The following is a 24189-nucleotide window of genomic DNA, read 5'->3' on the forward strand; positions in this document are numbered from 1 at the left end:
CAGAGAGAGGGGATGGGGGGGGGGTTAGAGATACAGAGAGTGGGGATGTGGGGGGGTTAGAGATACAGAGAGAGGGGATTGGGGGGGGTTAGAGATACAGAGAGAGGGGATGGGGGGGGGGGTTAGAGATACAGAGAGTGGGGATTGGGGGTTTAGAGATACAGAGAGAGGGGATTGGGGGGGGTTAGAGATACAGAGAGAGGGGATTGGGGGGGTTAGAGATACAGAGAGAGGGGTTGGGGGGGGGGTTAGAGATACAGAGAGTGGGGATTGGGGGGTTAGAGATACAGAGAGAGGGGATTGGGGGATGTTAGAGATACAGAGAGAGGGGATTGGGGGGGTTAGAGATACAGAGAGAGGGGATTGGGGGGGTTAGAGATACAGAGAGTGGGGATGGGGGGGGTTAGAGATACAGAGAGAGGGGATGGGGGGGGTTAGCGATATAGAGAGAGGGAATTGGGGGGGGTTAGAGATACAGAGAGTGGGGATGGGGGGTTAGAGATACAGAGAGAGGCGATTGCGGGGGGGTGGCGGGGTTAGAGATACAGAGAGAGGGGATTGGGGGGGGGGTTAGAGATACAGAGAGTGGGGATGGGGGGGGGTTAGAGATACAGAGAGTGGGGATTGGGGGCGGTTAGAGATACAGAGAGAGGGGATTGGGGAGGTTTAGAGATACAGAGAGAGGGGATGGGGGGGTTAGAGATACAGAGAGAGGGGATGGGGGGGGGTTAGAGATACAGAGAGTGGGGATTGGAGGTGTTAGAGATACAGAGAGTGTGGATTGGAGGTGTTAGAGATACAGAGAGAGGGGATTGGGGGGGGGGGGGGTTAGAGAGATAGAGAGTGTGGATTGGAGGTGTTAGAGATATAGAGAGTAGAGATTGGTGGGTTAGAGGTAGACTGGCCGCTTGATGTGGTTGTTTGAAGCTGAAGTGACTGGATGGTGGTGGGGGTTGGGGGAGAGCCAGGTGTGACCAGTACTTTGGTGTTATAGCGTTTCCTCCACAGAAGCAGATCCACTGACAGACCTCTTTGTTTTGGTGGTGGTGGGGGGGGGGGTTAGAGATACAGAGAGTGGGGATGGGGGGGTTAGAGATACAGAGAGAGGGGATTGGGGGGGTTAGAGATACAGAGAGAGGGGATTGGGGGGGGGGTTAGAGATAGAGAGGGGATTGGGGTGGGGGGGTTAGAGATACAGAGAGTGGGGATGGGGGGGGGGTTAGAGGTACAGAGAGTGGGGACTGGGGGGGTTAGAGATACAGAGAGAAGGGATGGGGGGGGGGTTAGAGATACAGAGAGAGGGGATTGGGGGGGGGTTAGAGATATAGAGAGTGGGGATGGGGGGGTTAGAGATATAGAGTGAGGGGATTGGGGGGGGTTAGAGATACAGAGAGTGGGGATGGGGGGGTTAGAGATACAGAGAGTGGGGATAGGGGGGGTTAGAGATACAGAGAGAGGGGATTGGGGGTTAGAGATACAGAGAGAGGGGATGGGGGGGGTTAGAGATACAGAGAGAGGGGATTGGGGGGGGGGTTAGAGATACAGAGAGTGGGGATTGGAGGTGTTAGAGATACAGAGAGTGTGGATTGGAGGTGTTAGAGATACAGAGAGTGGGGATTGGAGGTGTTAGAGATACAGAGAGTGTGGATTGGAGGTGTTAGAGATATAGAGAGTAGAGATTGGTGGGTTAGAGATAGACTGGCCGCTTGATGTGGTTGTTTGAAGTGAAGTGACTGGATGGTGGTGGGGGTTGGGGGAGAGCCAGCTGTGACCAGTACTTTGGTGTTATAGCATTTCCTCCACAGAAGCAGATCCACTGACAGACCTCTTTGTTTTGTTCATCAGGTTGTAATAATGAGAGATTATCATCATGACAATGTGGTGGAAATGTACAGCAGCCATCTGGTTGGGGATGAACTGTGGGTTGTGATGGAGCTCCTACAGGGTGGGGCACTCACCGATATCATCTCCTTTACCAGGTATTGTCGTAGCATCCACTGCACTGAGTTAGACTGTGTGCGGGATCTACCAGCCACATTGCAGCTGAAAAACAGCATGGCCGGTAGATGCTGGGTAGCCCCACTTTCGGGATCTGCCCAGCTTGCCATGCCTCATGAGATCTAACGAAATTTCTGGAAAATCTGCATATTAGAATGAGACATCTAGGGCGGAATTCTCCGCAAGGCCCCACGCCGTCGTGAAACCCGGAGAGGTTCACAACGGCGTCGGAAGCCTCTCCCGGCCCCCTATTCTCCCCTCGCCGGGGGGATAGGAGGGCCGTACCGTGAAACTCGGCCGGCGGGCCTTGTCCCTGGCTTCAAGGCCCAGCGCGCCAAGAATGACGCCGCGGCAGCGTCTAATGACGTCAGCCCCGCATGCGCGGGTTGGACAGCTCAAACCCGCACATGCACAGTTGCCGTCTTTCCCCTCAGCCGCCCCGCAAGACGTGGCGGTTTGATCTTGCAGGACGGCAGAGGGGAAAGAGTGCGTCCCCTTGAGACGCCGGCCTGACGATCGGTGGGCACCGATCGCGGGCCCGTCCCCTCCCGAGCACGGTCGTGGTGCTCGATCCCCGATCCGCCCCCCGCAGACCCCACACTTACCTGGCTCACCATGTTCACGACGGCAGCGACCAGGTGTGGTTGCCGCCATCGTGAACAGGTCGGGAACGGCAGGCCGCTCGGCCCATCCAGGCCGGAGAATCGCGGGCCACCGTGAAAAACGACGGCCCGCGTTTCTCCGAGTGGCGTGTCACAAAACCGGACATGCCTTTTTGGGTGGGGTGGGAGAATAGCGGGAGGTGCGGAAGCAGACCTCCCGCTATTCTCCCACCCATCATGGTTGCGGAGAATCACGCCCCTAGTCTCCCTCTAACACATGTTCCCAAAATCTAAACAAGATGTGGGATCTAACCCCTTTGCCTTGGAGTCCTCAGACGAGTGATATTCAGTGCTGGTCTCCACCACAAACGGGAGCAAGATGGGACCACACTGGTGGGAGGTCTCCCAGTGGATCGGAGGCCTCCAAGGACATATCCTCTGGGTGCCAGCTTGGCATTTTCTGTGTGGTGGGGTTTGGGCTGGCGTGTGCCCTGTGCAGTTGAGAGGGGGTGGTAGGGGGGGGCGAAGAACCCTTTACAGTGGGTTGGGGCTTGGGGGGTGTGGGTTTGGGGACGTGTCATGGGGTGAACTGAGGAGTTCCATTGAGTGGAGGAACGGGGTTAAGTGCGACCTCGGCCGCATGTTCCTGCTGAGGAACACCGATCTACCCATATGGGCATTAGACAATGGGGTGTTTCTCGGCGTGCTAAACGTGTGCACTACGGGGCTCTGTCCCCATTTAGGTACAGTAAGAAGTCTTACAACACCAGGTTAAAGTCCAACAGGTTTGTTTCAAACACGAGCTTTCGGAGCACGGCTCCTTCTTCAGGTGAATCTTCAGGCCCATTTAGGTAGATTGCGCCCTGTGTATTTCATAGAATTTACAGAGCAGAAGGAGGCAGTTTGGCCCATTGAGTCTGCACCAGCCCTTGAAAAGAACACCCTACCCAAGCCCACACCTCCACCTCATCCCCGTAACCCAGTAACCCCACCTAACCTTTTTGGACACTAAGGGTAATTTTAGCCTGGCCAATCCACCTAACCTGCACATCTTTGGACTGTGGGAGGAAACCGGAGCACCCGGAGGAATCCCACGCAGGGGGAGAACGTGCAGACTCCACAAAGGCAGTGACCCAAGCCGGGAATCGAACCTGGGACCCTGGAGCTGTGAAGCAATTGTGCTAACCGCTGTGCTACTGTGCTGCCCCCAATATCTGAATCAGATTGTCGAAATGTAATGGTGAAACCTTTATGATATGACTATAGGTGGAGTACTGTGTGCAATTGTGATCACCGCACTGTAGGACTGTCATTGAGGTACTAGGGAGGATGCAGCTCAGGTTCCCTCATGCTAGGACGATCCTTATTTATTAATTAACTGGGCATAAGTTGGATTTATGAGATAGAAGTCTTGATATTTATAAAATGATATCCGTGCGCTATATCTCCTGGTCATTTCGAGTGATCTCTTCAAGACTATTTAGTGTCCCTCCAGTTTGCTGGTGTCCGCTATCTTTATCCAGTTCGATATGGAAGGTTAGTGAAAAATGAGCAACGAGAGAACTCCTTTCTTGAATGCGCGCACTAAAGCTTGAGCTGTTTACTGCGCTGGAGACATTTCACATGCTTTAGCACTCAGGCTGGTCATGCTGTCAGCACTTACTTACTCGCCTAGACATTTCTCACACACAATCATAACCTGTTTCTGAATTTACTCCACCTGTGCAGACATTCTGGCACCTACCTCTCTTTGTCAGCAGTTTATTTCTAGTACTCAAAGTCAACCCGTTCATTACCTAGCTCATTTACTGTTCCCAATATAAGCTTCCTGCCTGGTGTGAAGCAAGACAAGTACAAAGAGCAACCTCATCAAATGGGAGTGTTTGTTCGCACAGAGGAGATTACGGGCTGATTTGATCAAGATATTTTAAATTATGAAGGAATGAGACTGGCTGAGTGGAAAAAGGTTATTTCTCGTGACTAAGTGGCCTGGAATCGATGGACCAAATGGCCTCCTTCTGTCCTGCAGCCATTTTGTGATTTTAGTTATGAGGGTGTAGGTGAGACTGGCGAGGGCTTGTTTATTGCCCATCCATTGTTGCTTTCAGAAAGTGGTGAGCCTTCTCCTATGAATAATAAATGGCTTGCCAGGCCACTTGAGAGGGTGTTAAGAGCCAGACAAATAGGGCGCGATCTACTGGCATTGCGTCTGAATGGGGGCACAATGAGACCGGTAGATGCCAGCAGAGGCCTCCCGTGGGCTGTCCGATGGCTGTTGCGCCTCACAAGATCTAACCTAGATCTTGCAAGGTGTCACATTCTTGCCCCCCCCCCCCCCCCCCCCCCCCCCCCCCCCCCCCCCCCCCCAAGTCTCACACACCCACTTAAGCGTGCTGATGCCGGATCTAACTGGCTCCCAATATCTGTGAGGGGGGTCTTCCAGGCCATTGGAAGTCCTTGGGTGGTCAAGGACAGGGCAGGTGGCATCCTAGCTTTCCCCTTGGCACCTGGGCAGCTTGGCACTGCCACCCTTTCACTACCCAGGTGCCAGGATGACAGTGCCAGGGTGTCTGGGTGCCAGGGTGGCATTGTCAAGGGTCAGGTCTTGAGGGGGGGCTGTGCCCATGAAAGGAGGGATGAGGGGTGTATGAATGGTGGGGGTGAAGTATGGGTATGATGGAGCGTCCGGAAGGTTGGGGGCTGGAGGGTGGGGGTCCTGGAAGGGGAGGGGCAAAAGGCGGCATGGGAAGACCTGAAAAGGGGGGCCCTCAGTAACCCCATAGCGGGGTGTCCTCACTTGGGGTGATGGGGTAATGCCCATTTTTGTGTGGGGAGGTGACATCACCTGTGAGTGGGGGATGTGGGGTACCCTCAAGTTCACTTAGAGATCGGGGCACCCTTTCGAAATGGTGGCCCGATCTCTGAGGAGCTGGTCTGACCAGCGGGTTCAGCTCCCCAGTGATGGAAAAAATTCTAAGTGTGGCTAGCCTGGAAACTCCCAAGGGCCCAAAAAAATGACTTAGATAGCAGTGGTCAACTCATCGACAGAGACGGGGAGAAACTCCCAGCCAAACCCGTCTGAAATGACACTTAGAAACCTTTCCACTAGATTGCGCCCTTTATGTGCAGATACATGTGCAGGGAGGGCTAACAAGGCAAAGGATTACACTGTGAATGGGAGCAGCTCGAAATGACTGAAGGTCAGAGGAGCCTTAGAGTGCATATCCCCAAATCTCTGAAGGTGGCAGGCAGGTAGATAAGGTGGTTAAGAAAGCATATGGGATACTTGTCTTTGTTAGCTAAGGTATAGAATACAAGAGCAGAGAGGTTATGCTGGAAGTGTATCAAACATTGGTTAGGCCACAACTGGAGTAGTGTGCAGTTCTGGCCACCACATTATAGGAAGGATGTGACTGTACTGGAGAGGGTGCAGAGGGGATTTACCAGGATCTGCCTGGGCTGGAGGGTCTGAACTATGAGGAAAGATTGGAAAAACTTGGGCTGTTTTCTTTGGTGCAGCAAAGGTTGAGAGGGGACCTGATAGAGGTGTATCAGATTATGAGGAGCATAGATAGGGGGCGCGATTCTCCGCAAAGGCAGAGAGTCGTGAAGGCTGCCATGAAACCGGCTGTGTTTCACGGCAGCCTCCGCGCCCCCTCCTGGGACCCGATTCTGCTCCCCGGTCGGGGCTAGCATCGCGGTCCCGTGAACTCCGGCATCGCGGGCTTAACGAATTTCGCTAAGCCCGCGCGCCAAAGTTAGCGATGGCTGATGCATATGATGACGTCAGCCGCGCATGCGTGGACTGGACGACTCCAACCCGCGCATGCGCGGATGACGCCATCCGCGCATATGCGTCAGATCCGTGCATGCGCGGTCCGTAATGCCCCTCAGCCGCGCATGCACGGGTCTGACACATATGCGTGGATGACGTCATCCGCGCATGCGCGGGTTGGAGTCGTCCAATCCGCGCATGCGCGGCTGACGTCATCATATGCGGGGCGGCGGAGGGAGAAAGAGTGCGCGGGAATCGGACCCGCTGCCCGCGATCGGTGCCCACCGATCGCTGGCCCATGCCACCCTTGGCACGGCCGTGCCAATCGGTGGCATGGTTGTGCAGAACGGCACTTTGCGGCCGTTTTCACAAACTGGTATAGCAGGTGTATTAAAAATCGTGAAAACGGCCGTAAAGACTTTGGAAATCGGCCCACTGGCCAGGGGAGAATCGCTGCTCGCCGTAAAAAAACGGCGAGCAGAGATTCGTGTCGGGGGCGGGCGTGGGGGGGGGGGGGGGGGAGAATAGCGGGAGGGCGTCGGACCAGCGTCGCCATAAAAATTTGCCCCGCCCGCTATTCTCCGCCCCGCCGTGAGTGCGGAGAATCGCGCCCAGGGTGAATAGGAAGCACTTTTCCCATCTGCCGCGGGGTCAATAAACAGGGGTATAGATTTACGGTGAGAGATAGAAGGCGAAGAGGGGAGGTGAGGAGAAATTTTGCATTCAAAGGATGGTGGGAATCTGGAACTCGCTGCCTGAAAGGGTGATTGAGTCAGAAACTATCATAACATTTAAGAAGTATTTAGGTGTAGGGCGTCATGTGGCACAGTGCTACCTATGGCGGTGAGGACCTGAGTTCGAATCCCGGCCCTGGGTCACTGTCCGTGTGGAATTTGCAAATTCTCCCCGTGTCTACGTGGGTTTCACCCCCACAACCCAAATATATGCAGGTTAGGTGGATGGCCACACTAAATTGCCCCTTAATTAGAAAAAAATAATTGGGCACTCTAAATGTACTTAAAAAAAAGAAGTATTTAGATGTTCATTTGCGCTGCTGTAACCTCCAGGGCTATGGGCCAAATGGGAAAATGAGATTAGTGTAGTTCGATCTTTGTTGCCGACATACACACAATAGCCCGAATGGCCTCATTTTGTGCAATCTATGTCTGACAGATTGTGTTCACTAATTATCTTTCATTAATTGTTCGCACAGGATGGATGAGGATCAGATTGCTACTGTTTGCCTGTCAATATTGAAGGCTTTGACTTATCTCCACTCCCAGGGCGTGATCCACAGAGACATCAAGAGTGACTCCATTCTGCTCACACTCGATGGACGGGTAAGAGAAAACAGTGGTTACAATTGAAATAATTTGCCTCAAAATTGAAGTGGTCATAGGTTTTGTCACCCGGTGTGGCACTGAGATAGATACAGGGCAGGAAAGTGGAAGAACACCTTCCCATGCCTGTCCTGGTCTCATCAGATGGAGGAATGATGATTGTAGGGGTGCTGATTTACACGGCTTGTCTTTGGACTAAGGCGGGCAAACATTGGTCTCTGTTCAGTGAACCCTGCTGGTAACCTCTGACTTAGTGATTGTGTTGGAAACACAAGCCAAGTCCGTGTCTCAGGGAACAGAGTTAGTTTTAAGTGATCTATGTTTGTGTTGTTGGATGATAGAAACAAGTTATAGATTTAAGTGAGTTTAATTTAGTGTTTCTGTGTAAGAAAGGGTAAAACTCTAGTTCGATTCAAGTTAGAAAAAGGGGTTTGCGTGCATGGGGGATTTTGGTTTCGTTTTAAAATGTGTCTCTATTGTGCAGAGAGAGAGTGTGAAATAGCTTGGGAAAATAATGACCTGTTGCTTAGCAACCAGGGGCCACTTTTCAGAAAACACCTGTTTTTAGTTTAACTGAAACCAGGCATAGATACATAGAAGATAGGAGCAGGAGGAGGCCTTTTGGCCCTTCGAGCCTGCTCCGCCATTCATCACGATCATGGCTGATCATCCAACTCAATAACCTAATCCTGCTTTCTCCGCATAGCCTTTGATCCCATTCTCCTCAAGTGCTATATCCAGCCACCTCTTGAATATATTCAAATTTTAGCATCAACTACTTCCTGTGGTAATGAATTCCACAGGCTCACCACTCTTTGGGTGAAGAAATGTCTCCTTATCTCTGTCCAAAATGGTTTACCCTGAATCCTCAGACTGTGACCCCTGGTTCTGGACACACCCATCATTGGTAACATCTTCCCTGCATCTACCCTGTCTAGTCATGTTAAAATTTTATAAGTCTCTATGAGTTCCCGCCCTCATTCTTCTGAACTCCAGCGAGAACAATCCCAACCTAGTCAATCTCTCCTCACAAGACAGTCCCGCCATCCCTGGAATCAGTCTGGTAAACCTTCGCTGCACTCCCTCGAGAGCAAGAACATCCTTCCTCAGAGAAGGAGACCAAAACTGCACACAATACTCCAGGTGTGGCCTCACCAAGGCCCTGTATAATTGCAGCAACACATCCCTGCTTCTATACTCGAAACCTGTCGCAATGAAGGCCAACATACCATTAGCCTTCTTTACCGCATGCTGCACCTGCATGCTTACCTTCAGTGAATGGTGCACAAGGACACCAGGTCCCGCTGCACACTCCCCTCTCCCAATTTACAACCATTCAGGTAGTAATCTGCCTTCCTGTTTTTGCTTCCAAAGTGAATAACCTCACACTTATCCAAATTATACTGCATCTGCCATTTTTTGCCCACTTGCCCAACCTGTCCAGATCTTGATGTAGGATCCCTGCATCCTCGTCACAATTCACCCTCCCACCTAATTTGGTATCATCTGCAAACTTTGAGATGTTACATTTTGTTCCCTCATCCAAATCATTAATATCATAGAATTTACAGTGCAGAAGGAGGCCATTCGACCCATCGAGTCTGCACCAGCTCTTGGAAAGAGCACCCTACCCAAGGTCAACACCTCCACCCTATCCCCATAACCCAGTAACCCCACCCAACACTAAGGGCAATTTTGAACACTAAGGGCAATTTATCATGGCCAATCGACCTAACCTGCACATCTTTGGACTGTGGGAGGAAACCGGAGCACCCAGAGGAAACCCACGCACACACGGGGAGGATGTGCAGACTCCGCACAGACAGTGACCCAAGCCGGAATCGAACCTGGGACCCTGGAGCTGTGAAGCCATTGTGCTATCCACAATGCTACCGTGCTGTATTGTGAATAGCTGGGGTTCCAACACCGATCCCTGTGGTACCCCGCTGGTTACTGCCTGCCAATTTGAAAAGGACCCATGAATCCCTACTATTTGTTTCCTCTCTGCCAACCTGTTTTCTATCCATCTCAATACATTTCCCCCAATCCCATGCGCTTTAAGTTTGCACAATAATCTCTTATGTGGGACTTTGTCAAATGCCGTCTGAAAGTCCAAATATACTACATCGACTGGCTCCCCCTTGTTAACTGTACTGGTTACCTCTTCAAAGAATTCCAGGCAGCTAGAGGGAGAACAACTCTCCCAGTGCTGTGCGAAGCAGAATCAGAACAATGGAGTAATGGGAAAGAGTGCACGTGTGCAAGTCCCAGAAACTAAAGGACAGTTAGTTCTAGAAACCAGGGAATGAAACAAGAAGTTCCGGTAAGTTTGAAGTCAAAGGAACAAGGAGGAACTGGGTGTTGTTCATTGAAGTTAAAGTCTGAACTGAAAAGTGCAGACCTGGTGAAGTTGGCTCATGAGAAGCCAGAGATATCTGTAGCATTGATGTCCTTATTCCAGTCTTTGGAGAACTAATATTCGATTGTGGACTGAGTAGTTGAGAGATTGTGTGTGGAAGCTTCAATGCACACGCTAATTCAAGACAAAGGAATATTGAAAGGAGAGTTGGAAATTCTAGAGATGGATCCTTGCTGAAAACAACCCATGGAAAGCATTGTTCGTAAGAAGATTCTAAAACATGACTTTTGAAAGAGAAATTTGGAAGCACTCGTGACTATGATTTGGGGGGAGTTTGAGGCAAAAATCCACACGGGGTCTGATTGGGTGAGCCATTCCCCCCCCCCCCCCCCCCCCCCCACCTAAAAAGTCTGGGTTTCAGAGTGAGGTGTTGTCTGACTACAGTTAGCCTGTTGGGTTACAGGGAATATGTGTTTCATAGATTAATAGAATTTACAGTGCAGAAGGAGGCCATTTGACCCATTGACTCTGCACTGGCTCTTGGAAAGAACACCCTACCCAAGCACACATCTCCACCCTTTTTCCCATAACCCAGTCACCCCACCCAAAGCTAAGGGCAATTTTGGACATTATTGGCAATTGATCATGGCCAATCCACCCAACCTGCACATCTTTGGACTGTGGGAGGAAACCGGAGCACCCGGAGGAAACCCACGCACACACACGTGCAGTGAGGAGAATGTGCAGACTCCGCACAGACAGTGACCCAGGCCGGGAATCGAATCTGGGACCCTGGAGCTGTGAAGCAATTTTGCTAACCACTATGCTACTGTGCTGCCCAAACCGTGTTTACTGAGATCATTATAGCCTAAGATACATTTAGTAACCAGTGGTATCCTTAAAATCTGTGTACATTTGTAAAGATAAGTGGGTGTATTGTATTATAGTCAAACTTTACACATTTAACAAAAGTTTTTGTTCTGTTGTTAAAAGCTAATTGGCTGTGACTCGGTTCATTCATGTTTTCTTACAAAATGTAAATGTTATGGCTTTTGAGCCAGGGTTCCTGTAATAGCTCAAAGAGGCGTGGCATGAAAGGTCAAACTGGTTTATTTTAAACTGAAAATAAAGCCGCTACCATACAAACAAAACAAACACTTCAACCAGGACTATCGGGAACTGCTGGTCTGGGTCTGGGAGCCACATTTCAAGGTCCTGCTAACGAACCCAAGCTGGGCAGGCCACCGCCTGTTTACAACGGGAACACATGAAAATGAAAATCGCTTATTGTCACGAGTAGGCTTCAATGAAGTTACTGTGAAAAGCCCCTAGTTGCCACATTCCGGCGCCTGTCTGGGGAGGCAGGTACGGGAATCGAACCGTGCTGCTGGCCTGCTTGGTCTGCTTTAAAAGCCAGCGATTTAGCCCAGTGAGCTAAACAGTGAGCTAACTATGTCCTTCATATTCTGTGAAGTGCACGGAGAGATCATTCTACGATCCCCCCTTGTCCTCGAGAGTGTTATCACCTCTCCCCTCAAGTCTGAATTATCCTGCTCACTCCCGTGGTGACGAGGCCTCTTTCATCACTTGGCACAAGGCCTTGAGTCGGCGGCAGACGGAACAGGATGGTGGGGTCTGAAGCGGACTGGGGACCGACACTTCCTTGTCGAGCACTGAAGAGTAACAAACGGAGGCTCGTCTTCGGTGCTGACCTCCGAACGATTCTCGGGTCCCCCATAGCCAGAGTACCCTTGCCGGAGGTAGTTGCAGCAGGCATCAAGGACGTCGTATCTATTGAAATTGTTTCCACTGGAGTGGGCTCCCTGCTTCTCAGGTGATCCCGGTGTTTTTTCATGGAGTTCCCTTGGAACTTGACTTTGTAAGAAACTGGATCAGTCTATTCCAGCACGACTCCTGGGATCCATTGGAAGTCATCTCCAAAATTCCCACACAGACATCTCCTATTCTGAAGGTCCTTTCGGATCTTCTGGTGTAGTCGCCGTCCCATTAACAATTCCGCCGGTGCGACTTCCGTTGTCATGTGCGGTGTGGCTTTATAATCAAAGAGGTGCCAGGCCAATTTCATATCCAAGGAACCCGCAAGCTGTTCCTTCATTTGTTTTTTAATGTTTGAACTGCCTGTTTGTCTAGGCCATTTGATGATGCATGGTATGGTGCCATTGGGATGTGCTTAATGCTGTTCGACTTCATGAATGCCTGAAATTCTCCACTGGTAAAGGGGGTACCATTAATAGATACGAGGATCTCTGGTATGCCGTGGGAACATAAACGTTGTTGGCGTTGCATGAGAAGTGGTGGGGGAAATCCGATGTATTTCTAACTATTTTGAGTGGGCGTCAACCATAGTAAGGAACATCAATCCCAAGAACTGACCAGCGAAGTCCACGTGCACCAGTACCAATGGTCTTCCTGCCCATTCCCATGGGTGAGAAGAGGCTAACGGTGGGAGTTTCTGGTCCTCCTAGCACAAAGGAGCACTGCTTCATCAGATTATCGATGTCTGCATTGAGCTCAGGCTGCCAGATATAGCTCATTGCGACTATTTCCATCATGGATACCCCGGGGCGTCCACTGTGTAATTCTGTCAGGATTGGGCACCAACCTGAATGGGGGAAACTGCTCAGGTTTCCCACAGGATGATGCCATCTTCTGCACTCCGCTCTTGTTGTTTAGTGAAGAAGGGCTTCATGTCATCTGTGGGGTGTCCTCGGATTCCACCACTAATGATCATGTGGTGCAATTTTGTCGGTGTGGGGTCCTTCTGGGTCCATGTTTGAATCTGCTTTGCTAGCCAGGAAGTTCAAGGTCATGATGACTTCTTCCAATGCTGGCAGAGTGGCCTTCAGGGATCTGGTAGAAGCAGTTCCAAACTTTATGGAGTCCTTTGGAGAAATGAGGCCCCTTTTGAAGAGGTAGGTTACACCTTTGGATATGGCCGGGACACCTTTTAGGATTGTTAAAATTGGACATGAATCTGCATTAAAAAATGCATAAACTCATTGGAACTGTCAATAGGGTCGTCAAGAGGAGCTGTCAAAAGTGTCAGAAGTGACTGTCAAGCTGTCAAGGCATTTACAACTCTTGCCCTTCCCACAGTTTTTCCAAAGAGTTTGAGTGCTACAATAAAAATAATTGTTTGCTATTTGACACTGTTGACATAAGCCTTAGGGTATTCATTACTGGATTTCAGCTGCATGACTGATTTCACAACCTTTCATTGTCACAATGGGTTGCCATCCATTTCACAGTTTGATTGATAGCTCCAATGGATTATAGACTCTTTGAAGGGGGACTATGAACTCCAATGCTTGTTTTTATAAGAGAATAAGCATTTGTAAGAAATATTGTTATTATAAGAGATTACATAGTTGAAGGAAAATATAGTGAAATTTTATAGTTAATTGTTTTAAAAATGAAGTCTGAAATAGACATTTAGAATGTTGCTTTCATTAATCTCAGCATGGCTCTTGAAGTCTGCCCATGGTGGCTACTGGGTGATTTGGCATGATAGGTGTAAGGGTAAAGGTTGGTGGATGATGGCATGGGTTGGCTGAGTTGGCATGGGATTATAAATGGCCATGGGAGGTAGGTGGAAGGTTAGCATGGAGGGTATGAGGATTATGGAGGTGGGTAGTACGGCATGAGATTGACATGGAGGGTATGAGAGTCCATGAGGGTGGGTATATGACATTGCATGGATGTGGCATGGTGAGAATGTGGGGAGGGTGAGGAGGTGTGCGGGATGAGGGTTGGAGGACTGTTTTTTGTTTTAATTTGAAAACAATCTTTGGCAAAGTATCAGTGCAGTGAGGCAGGCCTTTTGCTCAACCAGCCCCTGCACCCAGCAGCCTCTGTACTCATTCCAGGGTCAGCTGACCTGCCTCCCAGAGAACAACGCCACACCGGAATAAATACTCCAACTTCCGGGTCAGGTTTGTGGATCCTGGAAATCCAACTCTGCACTCTGGACTCTCGAGTGAAAATTCAGGCCACTCTATCTCAATCTCTGTTACTCTGCCTCACCCTCTCTCCCTTCTTTCTCTTTGTGCCTGTATTTCTCTGGGTATATCTCTCAATCTGCCCCTCTGTCTCTCTCTCTCTCCACTTCTGTCCCTCTGTTTCTCTTAGCACGGCATTTTTCTCAATTTCCATCTGTCTCTCTCACCATACCTCTCAATCTCTCACCCTCTGGGCGCGATTCTCCCAAAAGGGAACAGAGTCCCCAAGCCCGCACGTTTAATCGCTTTTTTCCCGGCGCTTGTGGTGCTGAGAAACACATGGCTATTCAATGTAATTTGCGTTGTATAAGCGGCCTGAATAGGTACGTGCGGCCGAGGCCACACATAGCTACGTTTGTCGGAACTCCCCATTGTAGTGAGAGATTGGGTCGTGCCAAAAAGTGATTCGGCCCACAGTGGGCGGGATTGACATCGCAACATCATTAATTAGTAAGAGCAGTATTAAGTGGTTGGAGGGGACTTTGCCTCTGTCTTGGGAGGGAGTCTCGTCTTAGAAAGCTGCCGGTCATCTGAAGCAGTGCCTTCAGGAGCGGTGGCCATTGCTGGGACTACCGGCAGTCCCACCATGCTAAACATAAAAGGCATGTTTGGGGTTTTGCTGGCACTAGGTTGGCAGGTCCTGGCAGGGGAGGAGGCTGGAAGGTTCAAGAGGATAGAGAGGCGTGTTAAAGGGGGCATGATCTTGGGCTGCCTCCAAATGGACCTGGAGGCTCACAAAGGTGACTGCGCCCCAGCTAAAGCTGCGGGGCTTCCCAAATAACATGGATCCTTAAGTAGTCATTAATAGAGCTTGTAAAGGCCTCTTAGAGCTAAGGGCAGGTAAAAAAACTTGATAGCTCTCTCATTCCCTGTTTTTTAAAAAGAATTTAGGGTACCCAATTCATTTTTTCCAATTAAGGGACAATTTAGCGTGGCCAATCCACCTACCCTGTTCATTTTTGGGTTGTGGGGGTGAGACCCACGCAAACACAGGGAGAATGTGCAAACTCCACACGGACAGTGACCCAGGGCCAGGATTGAACCTCGGACCTCAACGGCGTGAGGCAGCAGTGCTAACCACTGAGTCACCGTGCTGCCCCCCCCCCCCTGGTTTATTGCCATGGGGATTGTGGTGGGCACCCAGTCGATTCTATGTGCCCCATGCCTTCAAACCCACCATACAATCCAGTATATAATCCAGCCTCCTTTCACTTCCACTCATTCCCTTTCTCATTCTCTCTCTCAGGTTAAGCTCTCAGACTTTGGATTTTGTGCCCAAGTGAATGAAGAGATTCCAAGGCGAAGATCTTTGGTTGGCACACCATATTGGATGGCTCCAGAGGTGATTGCCCGATTACCATATGGACCAGAGGTAAATTCTGCCGCAGGCAACCAATGCCAGTGAGGATAGGTGAGGACCTGTAGCTGGTAGGGGATCCTGATGGATGAACAGGCGGTAGGGAAAATGATGGAAAGCATCGCTGGGGACTGGCATAATCAAAGGAAAAGTTTCACCAGCCTCAAGTCAAGACTCAGTCAAAGGCAGAATGTCGAAGCAGCTGTCCCCCATACGGTTATGGTTACCATCGGCCTTGTTCAGGAGCAAAGGACATTGGGAAGGATGATACGGAGAGGAGCGATGATGGTTGATCCATTCGGGATAGTGGCGAGTGAGGGGGAGAATGGGATAGGAAGGAGGTTTAGAGGGGTTAGACTCCAGCAGGCAAACTTAATGGGAATCATGTAGATGGGACAGGCAGAAACCTCAATGAGCACATCTTAGAATAGCGGGAGTAGCGAAAGAGGTGCAAAGCGTTGTTGTGGCTTAACTAAGGTGAACTCAAGCCTGAAATATGGAAAGAAGAGATAGAATAAAGATGGACAGTGATGGGGTGAGCTAAAGGATGGGGCATAGGAACTGAGAGGCAAGAATTGGAAAGTGGCATGAGTGGGTGACAGATGGGGGAGGGGAAGGGAGAGAAAGGCGCAAGTGATAGAAGTAATGGGCTCCGGACCATGGGGGCGAGCTCAGCAGGGTACAGAGGGAACGCAGGTTACATAGGCTGGACAGAGATTAGGAGAGTCATGTTCTGGTCTTAAGCAGAGAGCTTGGTTGAATGAGATGGTCCAAAGTTAAATCTGAGATCTTGCGACGAGATGAAGTTGACCCTCAGTAGGGTCAGCATGGAGTGTCCACAAATTAGTGTACAGTTGCGGAGCGGGAGTGGAGGGCTGAAGCACTGCTTGGGGTGTTGGTGCTGGGATGTTGTGGAGAAGTGTCCCACAGAATGGGTGCAGTAACAGTTGTTGGTCTAACTTGAGGTGGGAACAGACAGTAAAATTGCTCCTTCATGTTGCAGGTGGATGTTTGGTCACTGGGCATTATGGTGATGGAAATGATTGATGGAGAGCCCCCTTACTTCAGTGATTCTCCTGTGCAAGCTATGAAGATGATCCGGGACAACTCTCCTCCCAGACTGAAGCTGGAACACAAGGTGAGTGATTCAAATACCTCACCACCTGGCTTCCAGGATTCGCTCACTGAGGAGAGGACCTGATGAGAAATTTGCCTACATCCCTACCCTTCCAGGCCTCATGGCTTGGCCTGGGTGTACTCCAGGTCCATGTCCAACTCACTGGCTGGATCTTTCCCCAGAAAATCTTGGAACATATCCTCTGAGCTATTCACACAAATTTCCAGGTTTGAGACATTTTTAGCCAGCTCGCACAAGTGCCCCCTAGAGCTCCTGCCCAATTTTCGTATAAATCCCCCAAAAGAGAAAAGCTGACCTGTTTTTGAGAGGGATATGCTTCTTCTCCTCACAAGAATTCTCTGTACGTCTTTCTGTCATTGTTTGCTTTCTCTGTTTCTGCATCTGTGCCATCACCCTCCAGCTCCTTTACTTGTAGATTTCTTTAGTGTTTGTAGCTCTCCTTTGTGTCTGCCAACCACACACCTTCTCGTCTTCACTTTCTTCCTATTTGTACTGCTTCTGAGGCAAGAGTCACATGGACCAGTCCGCTTTCTAATCCAAGAAAATGGCAATTGAAGCAAACTCTTAAAAGACCTTCACAAATCATCTTAAAGTCAGTTAAACATTTCACAAACCTTTTAAAGAAACTCTAAATTTTGCTAACTACAGCATCTGGGTCATAGGTCATCACAGGAGAGACCCACACACTTAGGGAGGGGGAGAATGGGTAGAACCACTTCTGTCCTCAACCAAGAGGGTGAGTGTAATGTTACATCGACTTCAATGCCTGGGAGACTCTTGCTCAGAAGAGGCCTACTTGGGGGAACTTCCTGATTGAAGGGACACAATTTTTCGAGGACACCCGATGACAAGAGGAGGCTGAGAGAGGAATACCAGCGACCTAGAGTCCAAGGATCGACACCACCTCCTGGAAACATCTGCCAAGTCTGCGGTTCCAAATCCTCGATTAGTAGACTTAACCTTCTAATTAGTTTTATAATTTAGATAGCTGGGGATTGGGAGCAGAGATTACTAATTTATTTAAAAGGAGTGTTCTTCAACAGAAGAAGTCTGGGAAGCAGTGGTTTGCAAGGTAGATCTGAGCAAGCAGGAGAAATTCACAGGAAAAGAGAAGAAAATGAAAGACAAGATGCTACGATAAAGAGCGATATTTAGCCATACCCATTATAGGGAGCTTTCAGCTACAGAGTGTCATACAGAATAACTAAAATATTCACCAGAAATCAAGCTGAAGATACGAGCTTGGTAAATGTGATCCTCCTGTCTGTCCAGACAGAGGATGGGATTCTCCATTGCGAGTCCTCCCCGCTGCTAGCGAGGACGGAGAATTTGGCCCTCAGCCAACACTCTCACTCGCTGCAGAGGGAACAGAGATACCGCCCACAGTGTTTTTTGTAAATCATTTTCAGATGCGGTTATATAGTTATTGTTAAGAACTCTGAGCTGCTAGAGATTAAATAAACCAGGAATGAGGTTTATCAACAACCTGTCAATCTGTAATTGTTTATGTTTGAGGGGAAGAAAACCTGACGATCCTTCGACCAAGAAAGAGTTGCAGTGAGATGTAGCACGGTTTATGCCTGGGTAATACACAAAGGGTAAAGATGTGCTGATTTTGTGGCTTGTGGCTGCTGCATGGGAAAAGGTCAGCTCAGTGGAATACAATGACTTAAAAGCGGAAACATTATTAAAAGTTCAGAGATTAATGTCCCACCCAAACTCATTTGCAAACAAAATGACAACAACAGGAACTTTATATCCTTGCCATTAACATAGAATGATGTCCCAAGGTGTTTACAGAGTCATATTGGGCACCGAAAAAACTAATATTCAGTCAGAAACAGAGAGCATTGGGAAGTGAAGCAAAAGTACAGTACTGGCCCAGTCAGTGTACCAGACAGTGCTGACCCAGTCAGTGTACCAGACAGTGCTGACCCAGTCAGTGTACCAGACAGTGCTGACCCAGTCAGTGTACCAGACAGTGCTGGCCCAGTCAGTGTACCAGACAGTGCTGACCCAGTCACTGTACCAGACAGTGCTGGCCCAGTCAGTGTACCAGACAGTGCTGACCCAGTCACAGTACCAGACAGTGCTGACCCAGTCACTGTACCAGACAGTGCTGACCCAGTCAGTGTACCAGACAGTGCTGACCCAGTCAGTGTACCAGACAGTGCTGACCCAGTCAGTGTACCAGACAGCGCTGACCCAGTCAGTGTGGTGCTGACCCAGTCAGTGTACCAGACAGTGCTGACCCAGTCACTGTACCAGACGGTGCTGACCCAGTCAGTGTGGTGCTGACCCAGTCAGTGTACCAGACAGTGCTGACCCAGTCACTGTACCAGACGGTGCTGACCCAGTCAGTGTACCAGACAGTGCTGACCCAGTCAGTGTACCAGACAGTGCTGACCCAGTCAGTGTACCAGACAGTGCTGACCCAGTCACTGTACCAGACGGTGCTGACCCAGTCAGTGTACCAGACAGTGCTGACCCAGTCAGTGTACCAGACAGCGCTGACCCAGTCACTGTACCAGACAGTGCTGACCCAGTCAGTGTGGTGCTGACCCAGTCAGTGTACCAGACAGTGCTGACCCAGTCACTGTACCAGACGGTGCTGACCCAGTCAGTGTACCAGACAGTGCTGACCCAGTCAGTGTACCAGACAGTGCTGACCCAGTCAGTGTACCAGACAGTGCTGACCCAGTCAGTGTACCAGACAGTGCTGACCCAGTCAGTGTACCAGACGGTGCTGACCCAGTCAGTGTACCAGACAGTGCTGACCCAGTCAGTGTACCAGACAGTGCTGACCCAGTCAGTGTACCAGACAGTGCTGACCCAGTCAGTGTACCAGACGGTGCTGACCCAGTCAGTGTACCAGACAGTGCTGACCCAGTCAGTGTACCAGACAGTGCTGACCCAGTCAGTGTACCACACAGTGCTGACCCAGTCAGTGTACCAGACAGTGCTGACCCAGTCCGTGTACCAGACAGTGCTGACCCAGTCAGTGTACCAGACAGTGCTGACCCAGTCAGTGTACCAGACAGTGCTGACCCAGTCAGTGTGGTGCTGACCCAGTCAGTGTACCAGACAGTGCTGACCCAGTCACTGTACCAGACGGTGCTGACCCAGTCAGTGTACCAGACAGTGCTGACCCAGTCAGTGTACCAGACAGTGCTGACCCAGTCAGTGTACCAGACAGTGCTGACCCAGTCAGTGTACCAGACAGTGCTGACCCAGTCAGTGTACCAGACGGTGCTGACCCAGTCAGTGTACCAGACAGTGCTGACCCAGTCACAGTACCAGACAGTGCTGACCCAGTCAGTGTACCAGACAGTGCTGACCCAGTCAGTGTACCAGACAGTGCTGACCCAGTCAGTGTACCAGACAGTGCTGACCCAGTCAGTGTACCAGACAGTGCTGACCCAGTCAGTGTACCAGACAGTGCTGACCCAGTCAGTGTACCAGACAGTGCTGACCCAGTCAGTGTACCAGACAGTGCTGACCCAGTCAGTGTGGTGCTGACCCAGTCAGTGTACCAGACAGTGCTGACCCAGTCACAGTACCAGACAGTGCTGACCCAGTCAGTGTACCAGACAGTGCTGACCCAGTCAGTGTACCAGACAGTGCTGACCCAGTCAGTGTACCAGACAGTGCTGACCCAGTCAGTGTGGTGCTGACCCAGTCAGTGTACCAGACAGTGCTGACCCAGTCACAGTACCAGACAGTGCTGACCCAGTCAGTGTACCAGACAGTGCTGACCCAGTCAGTGTACCAGACAGTGCTGACCCAGTCACTGTACCAGACAGTGCTGACCCAGTCAGTGTACCAGACAGTGCTGACCCAGTCAGTGTACCAGACAGTGCTGACCCAGTCAGTGTACCAGACAGTGCTGACCCAGTCAGTGTACCAGACAGTGCTGACCCAGTCACTGTACCAGACAGTGCTGACCCAGTCAGTGTACCAGACAGTGCTGACCCAGTCAGTGTACCAGACAGTGCTGACCCAGTCACAGTACCAGACAGTGCTGACCCAGTCAGTGTACCAGACAGTGCTGACCCAGTCAGTGTACCAGACAGTGCTGATCCAGTCAGAGTACCAGACAGTGCTGACCCAGTCAGTGTACCAGACAGTGCTGACCCAGTCACAGTACCAGACAGTGCTGACCCAGTCAGTGTACCAGACAGTGCTGACCCAGTCAGTGTACCAGACAGCGCTGACCCAGTCAGTGTACCAGACAGTGCTGACCCAGTCAGTGTACCAGACAGTGCTGACCCAGTCAGTGTAGCAGACAGTGCTGACCCAGTCAGTGTACCAGACAGTGCTGACCCAGTCAGTGTACCAGACAGTGCTGACCCAGTCAGTGTACCAGACAGTGCTGACCCAGTCACTGTACCAGACAGTGCTGACCCAGTCACAGTACCAGACAGTGCTGACCCAGTCACAGTACCAGACAGTGCTGACCCAGTCAGTGTACCAGACAGTGCTGACCCAGTCAGTGTACCAGACAGTGCTGCCCCAGTCAGTGTACCAGACAGTGCTGGCCCAGTCAGTGTACCAGACAGTGCTGACCCAGTCAGTGTACCAGACAGTGCTGACCCAGTCAGTGTACCAGACGGTGCTGACCCAGTCAGTGTACCAGACAGTGCTGACCCAGTCAGTGTACCAGACAGTGCTGACCCAGTCAGTGTAGCAGACAGTGCTGACCCAGTCAGTGTACCAGACGGTGCTGACCCAGTCAGTGTACCAGACAGTGCTGACCCAGTCAGTGTACCAGACGGTGCTGACCCAGTCAGTGTACCAGACAGTGCTGACCCAGTCAGTGTACCAGACAGTGCTGACCCAGTCAGTGTACCAGACAGTGCTGACCCAGTCAGTGTACCAGACAGTGCTGACCCAGTCAGCGTACCAGACGGTGCTGACCCAGTCACAGTACCAGACAGTGCTGACCCAGTCAGTGTACCAGACAGTGCTGACCCAGTCAGTGTACCAGACAGTGCTGACCCAGTCAGTGTAGCAGACAGTGCTGACCCAGTCAGTGTACCAGACGGTGCTGACCCAGTCAGTGTCCCAGACGGTGCTGACCCAGTCAGTGTCCCAGACAGTGCTGACCCAGTCAGTGTCCCAGACGGTGCTGACCCAGTCAGTGTCCCAGACGGTGCTGACCCAGTCAGTGTCCCAGACAGTGCTGACCCAGTCAGTGTACCAGACAGTGCTGACCCAGTCAGTGTACCAGACAGTGCTGACCCAGTCAGTGTACCAGACAGTGCTGACCCAGTAACAGTACCAGACGGTGCTGACCCAGTCAGTGTACCAGACAGTGCTGACCCAGTCAGTGTACCAGACAGTGCTGACCCAGTCAGTGTACCGGACAGTGCTGACCCAGTCAGTGTACCAGACGGTGCTGACCCAGTCAGTGTACCAGACAGTGCTGACCCAGTCAGTGTACCAGACAGTGCTGACCCAGTCAGTGTACCAGACAGTGCTGACCCAGTCAGTGTACCAGACGGTGCTGACCCAGTCAGTGTACCAGACAGTGCTGACCCAGTCAGTGTACCAGACAGTGCTGACCCAGTCAGTGTCCCAGACGGTGCTGACCCAGTCAGTGTACCAGACAGTGCTGACCCAGTCAGTGTACCAGACAGTGCTGACCCAGTCAGTGTACCAGACAGTGCTGACCCAGTCCGTGTACCAGACAGTGCTGACCCAGTCCGTGTACCAGACAGTGCTGACCCAGTCAGTGTACCAGACGGTGCTGACCCAGTCAGTGTACCAGACAGTGCTGACCCAGTCAGTGTACCAGACAGTGCTGACCCAGTCAGTGTACCAGACAGTGCTGACCCAGTCAGTGTACCAGACAGTGCTGACCCAATCACAGTACCAGACAGTGCTGACCCAGTCAGTGTACCAGACAGTGCTGACCCAGTCAGTGTACCAGACAGTGCTGACCCAATCACAGTACCAGACAGTGCTGACCCAGTCAGTGTACCAGACAGTGCTGACCCAATCACAGTACCAGACAGTGCTGACCCAGTCACAGTACCAGACAGTGCTGACCCAGTCCGTGTACCAGACAGTGCTGACCCAGTCCGTGTACCAGACAGTGCTGACCCAGTCAGTGTACCAGACGGTGCTGACCCAGTCAGTGTACCAGACAGTGCTGACCCAGTCAGTGTACCAGACGGTGCTGACCCAGTCACAGTACCAGACAGTGCTGACCCAGTCACAGTACCTGACAGTGCTGACCCAGTCAGTGTACCAGACAGTGCTGACCCAGTCAGTGTACCAGACAGTGCTGACCCAGTCAGTGTACCAGACAGTGCTGACCCAGTCAGTGTACCAGACAGTGCTGACCCAGTCACTGTACCAGACAGTGCTGACCCAGTCAGTGTACCAGACAGTGCTGACCCAGTCAGTGTACCAGACAGTGCTGACCCAGTTAGTGTACCAGACAGTGCTGACCCAGTAACAGTACCAGACAGTGCTGACCCAGTCACAGTACCAGACAGTGCTGACCCAGTCAGTGTACCAGACAGTGCTGACCCAGTCAGTGTACCAGACACTGCTGACCCAGTCAGTGTACCAGACAGTGCTGACCCAGTCAGTGTACCAGACAGTGCTGACCCAGTCAGTGTACCAGACGGTGCTGACCCAGTCAGTGTACCAGACAGTGCTGACCCAGTCAGTGTACCAGACAGTGCTGACCCAGTCAGTGTACCAGACAGTGCTGACCCAGTCAGTGTACCAGACAGTGCTGACCCAGTCAGTGTACCAGACAGTGCTGACCCAGTCAGTGTACCAGACAGTGCTGACCCAGTCAGTGTACCAGACAGTGCTGACCCAGTCAGTGTACCAGACAGTGCTGACCCAGTCACAGTACCAGACAGTGCTGGCCCAGTCAGTGTACCAGACAGTGCTGACCCAGTCAGTGTACCAGACGGTGCTGACCCAGTCAGTGAACCAGACAGTGCTGACCCAGTCAGTGTACCAGACAGTGCTGACCCAGTCAGTGTACCAGACAGTGCTGACCCAGTCAGTGTACCAGACAGTGCTGACCCAGTCAGTGTAGCAGACAGTGCTGACCCAGTCAGTGTACCAGACAGTGCTGACCCAGTCAGTGTACCAGACAGTGCTGACCCAGTCAGTGTACCAGACAGTGCTGACCCAGTCAGTGTACCAGACAGTGCTGACCCAGTCAGTGTACCAGACAGTGCTGACCCAGTCAGTGTACCAGACAGTGCTGACCCAGTCAGTGTCCCAGACAGTGCTGACCCAGTCAGTGTACCAGACAGTGCTGACCCAGTCAGTGTACCAGACAGTGCTGACCCAGTCAGTGTACCAGACAGTGCTGACCCAGTCAGTGTACCAGACAGTGCTGACCCAGTCAGTGTACCAGACAGTGCTGACCCAGTCAGTGTAGCAGACAGTGCTGACCCAGTCAGTGTACCAGACAGTGCTGACCCAGTCAGTGTACCAGACAGTGCTGACCCAGTCAGTGTACCAGACAGTGCTGACCCAGTCAGTGTACCAGACAGTGCTGACCCAGTCAGTGTACCAGACGGTGCTGACCCAGTCACTGTACCAGACAGTGCTGACCCAGTCAGTGT

The 24189-nt window shown here is 51.2% G+C and overlaps 1 protein-coding gene across 2 annotated transcripts in view; it reads left to right on the top strand.

Moving 5' to 3' along the window:
• The window catches only part of LOC119956003 (serine/threonine-protein kinase PAK 4-like), a 118945-nt gene that overhangs the window by 79440 nt on the left and 15316 nt on the right, over positions 1-24189 (top strand). For both annotated transcript variants that reach the window (XM_038782677.1, XM_038782685.1), the window contains 4 exons: positions 1846-1979; positions 7589-7715; positions 15340-15465; positions 16454-16588. In XM_038782677.1, the coding sequence (XP_038638605.1) occupies positions 1846-1979; positions 7589-7715; positions 15340-15465; positions 16454-16588 (522 nt within the window). The remainder of the gene's footprint in view (positions 1-1845; positions 1980-7588; positions 7716-15339; positions 15466-16453; positions 16589-24189) is intronic.

This window comes from Scyliorhinus canicula, chromosome 2 (assembly GCF_902713615.1).
Source record: "Scyliorhinus canicula chromosome 2, sScyCan1.1, whole genome shotgun sequence".
NCBI lineage: Eukaryota > Metazoa > Chordata > Chondrichthyes > Carcharhiniformes > Scyliorhinidae > Scyliorhinus > Scyliorhinus canicula.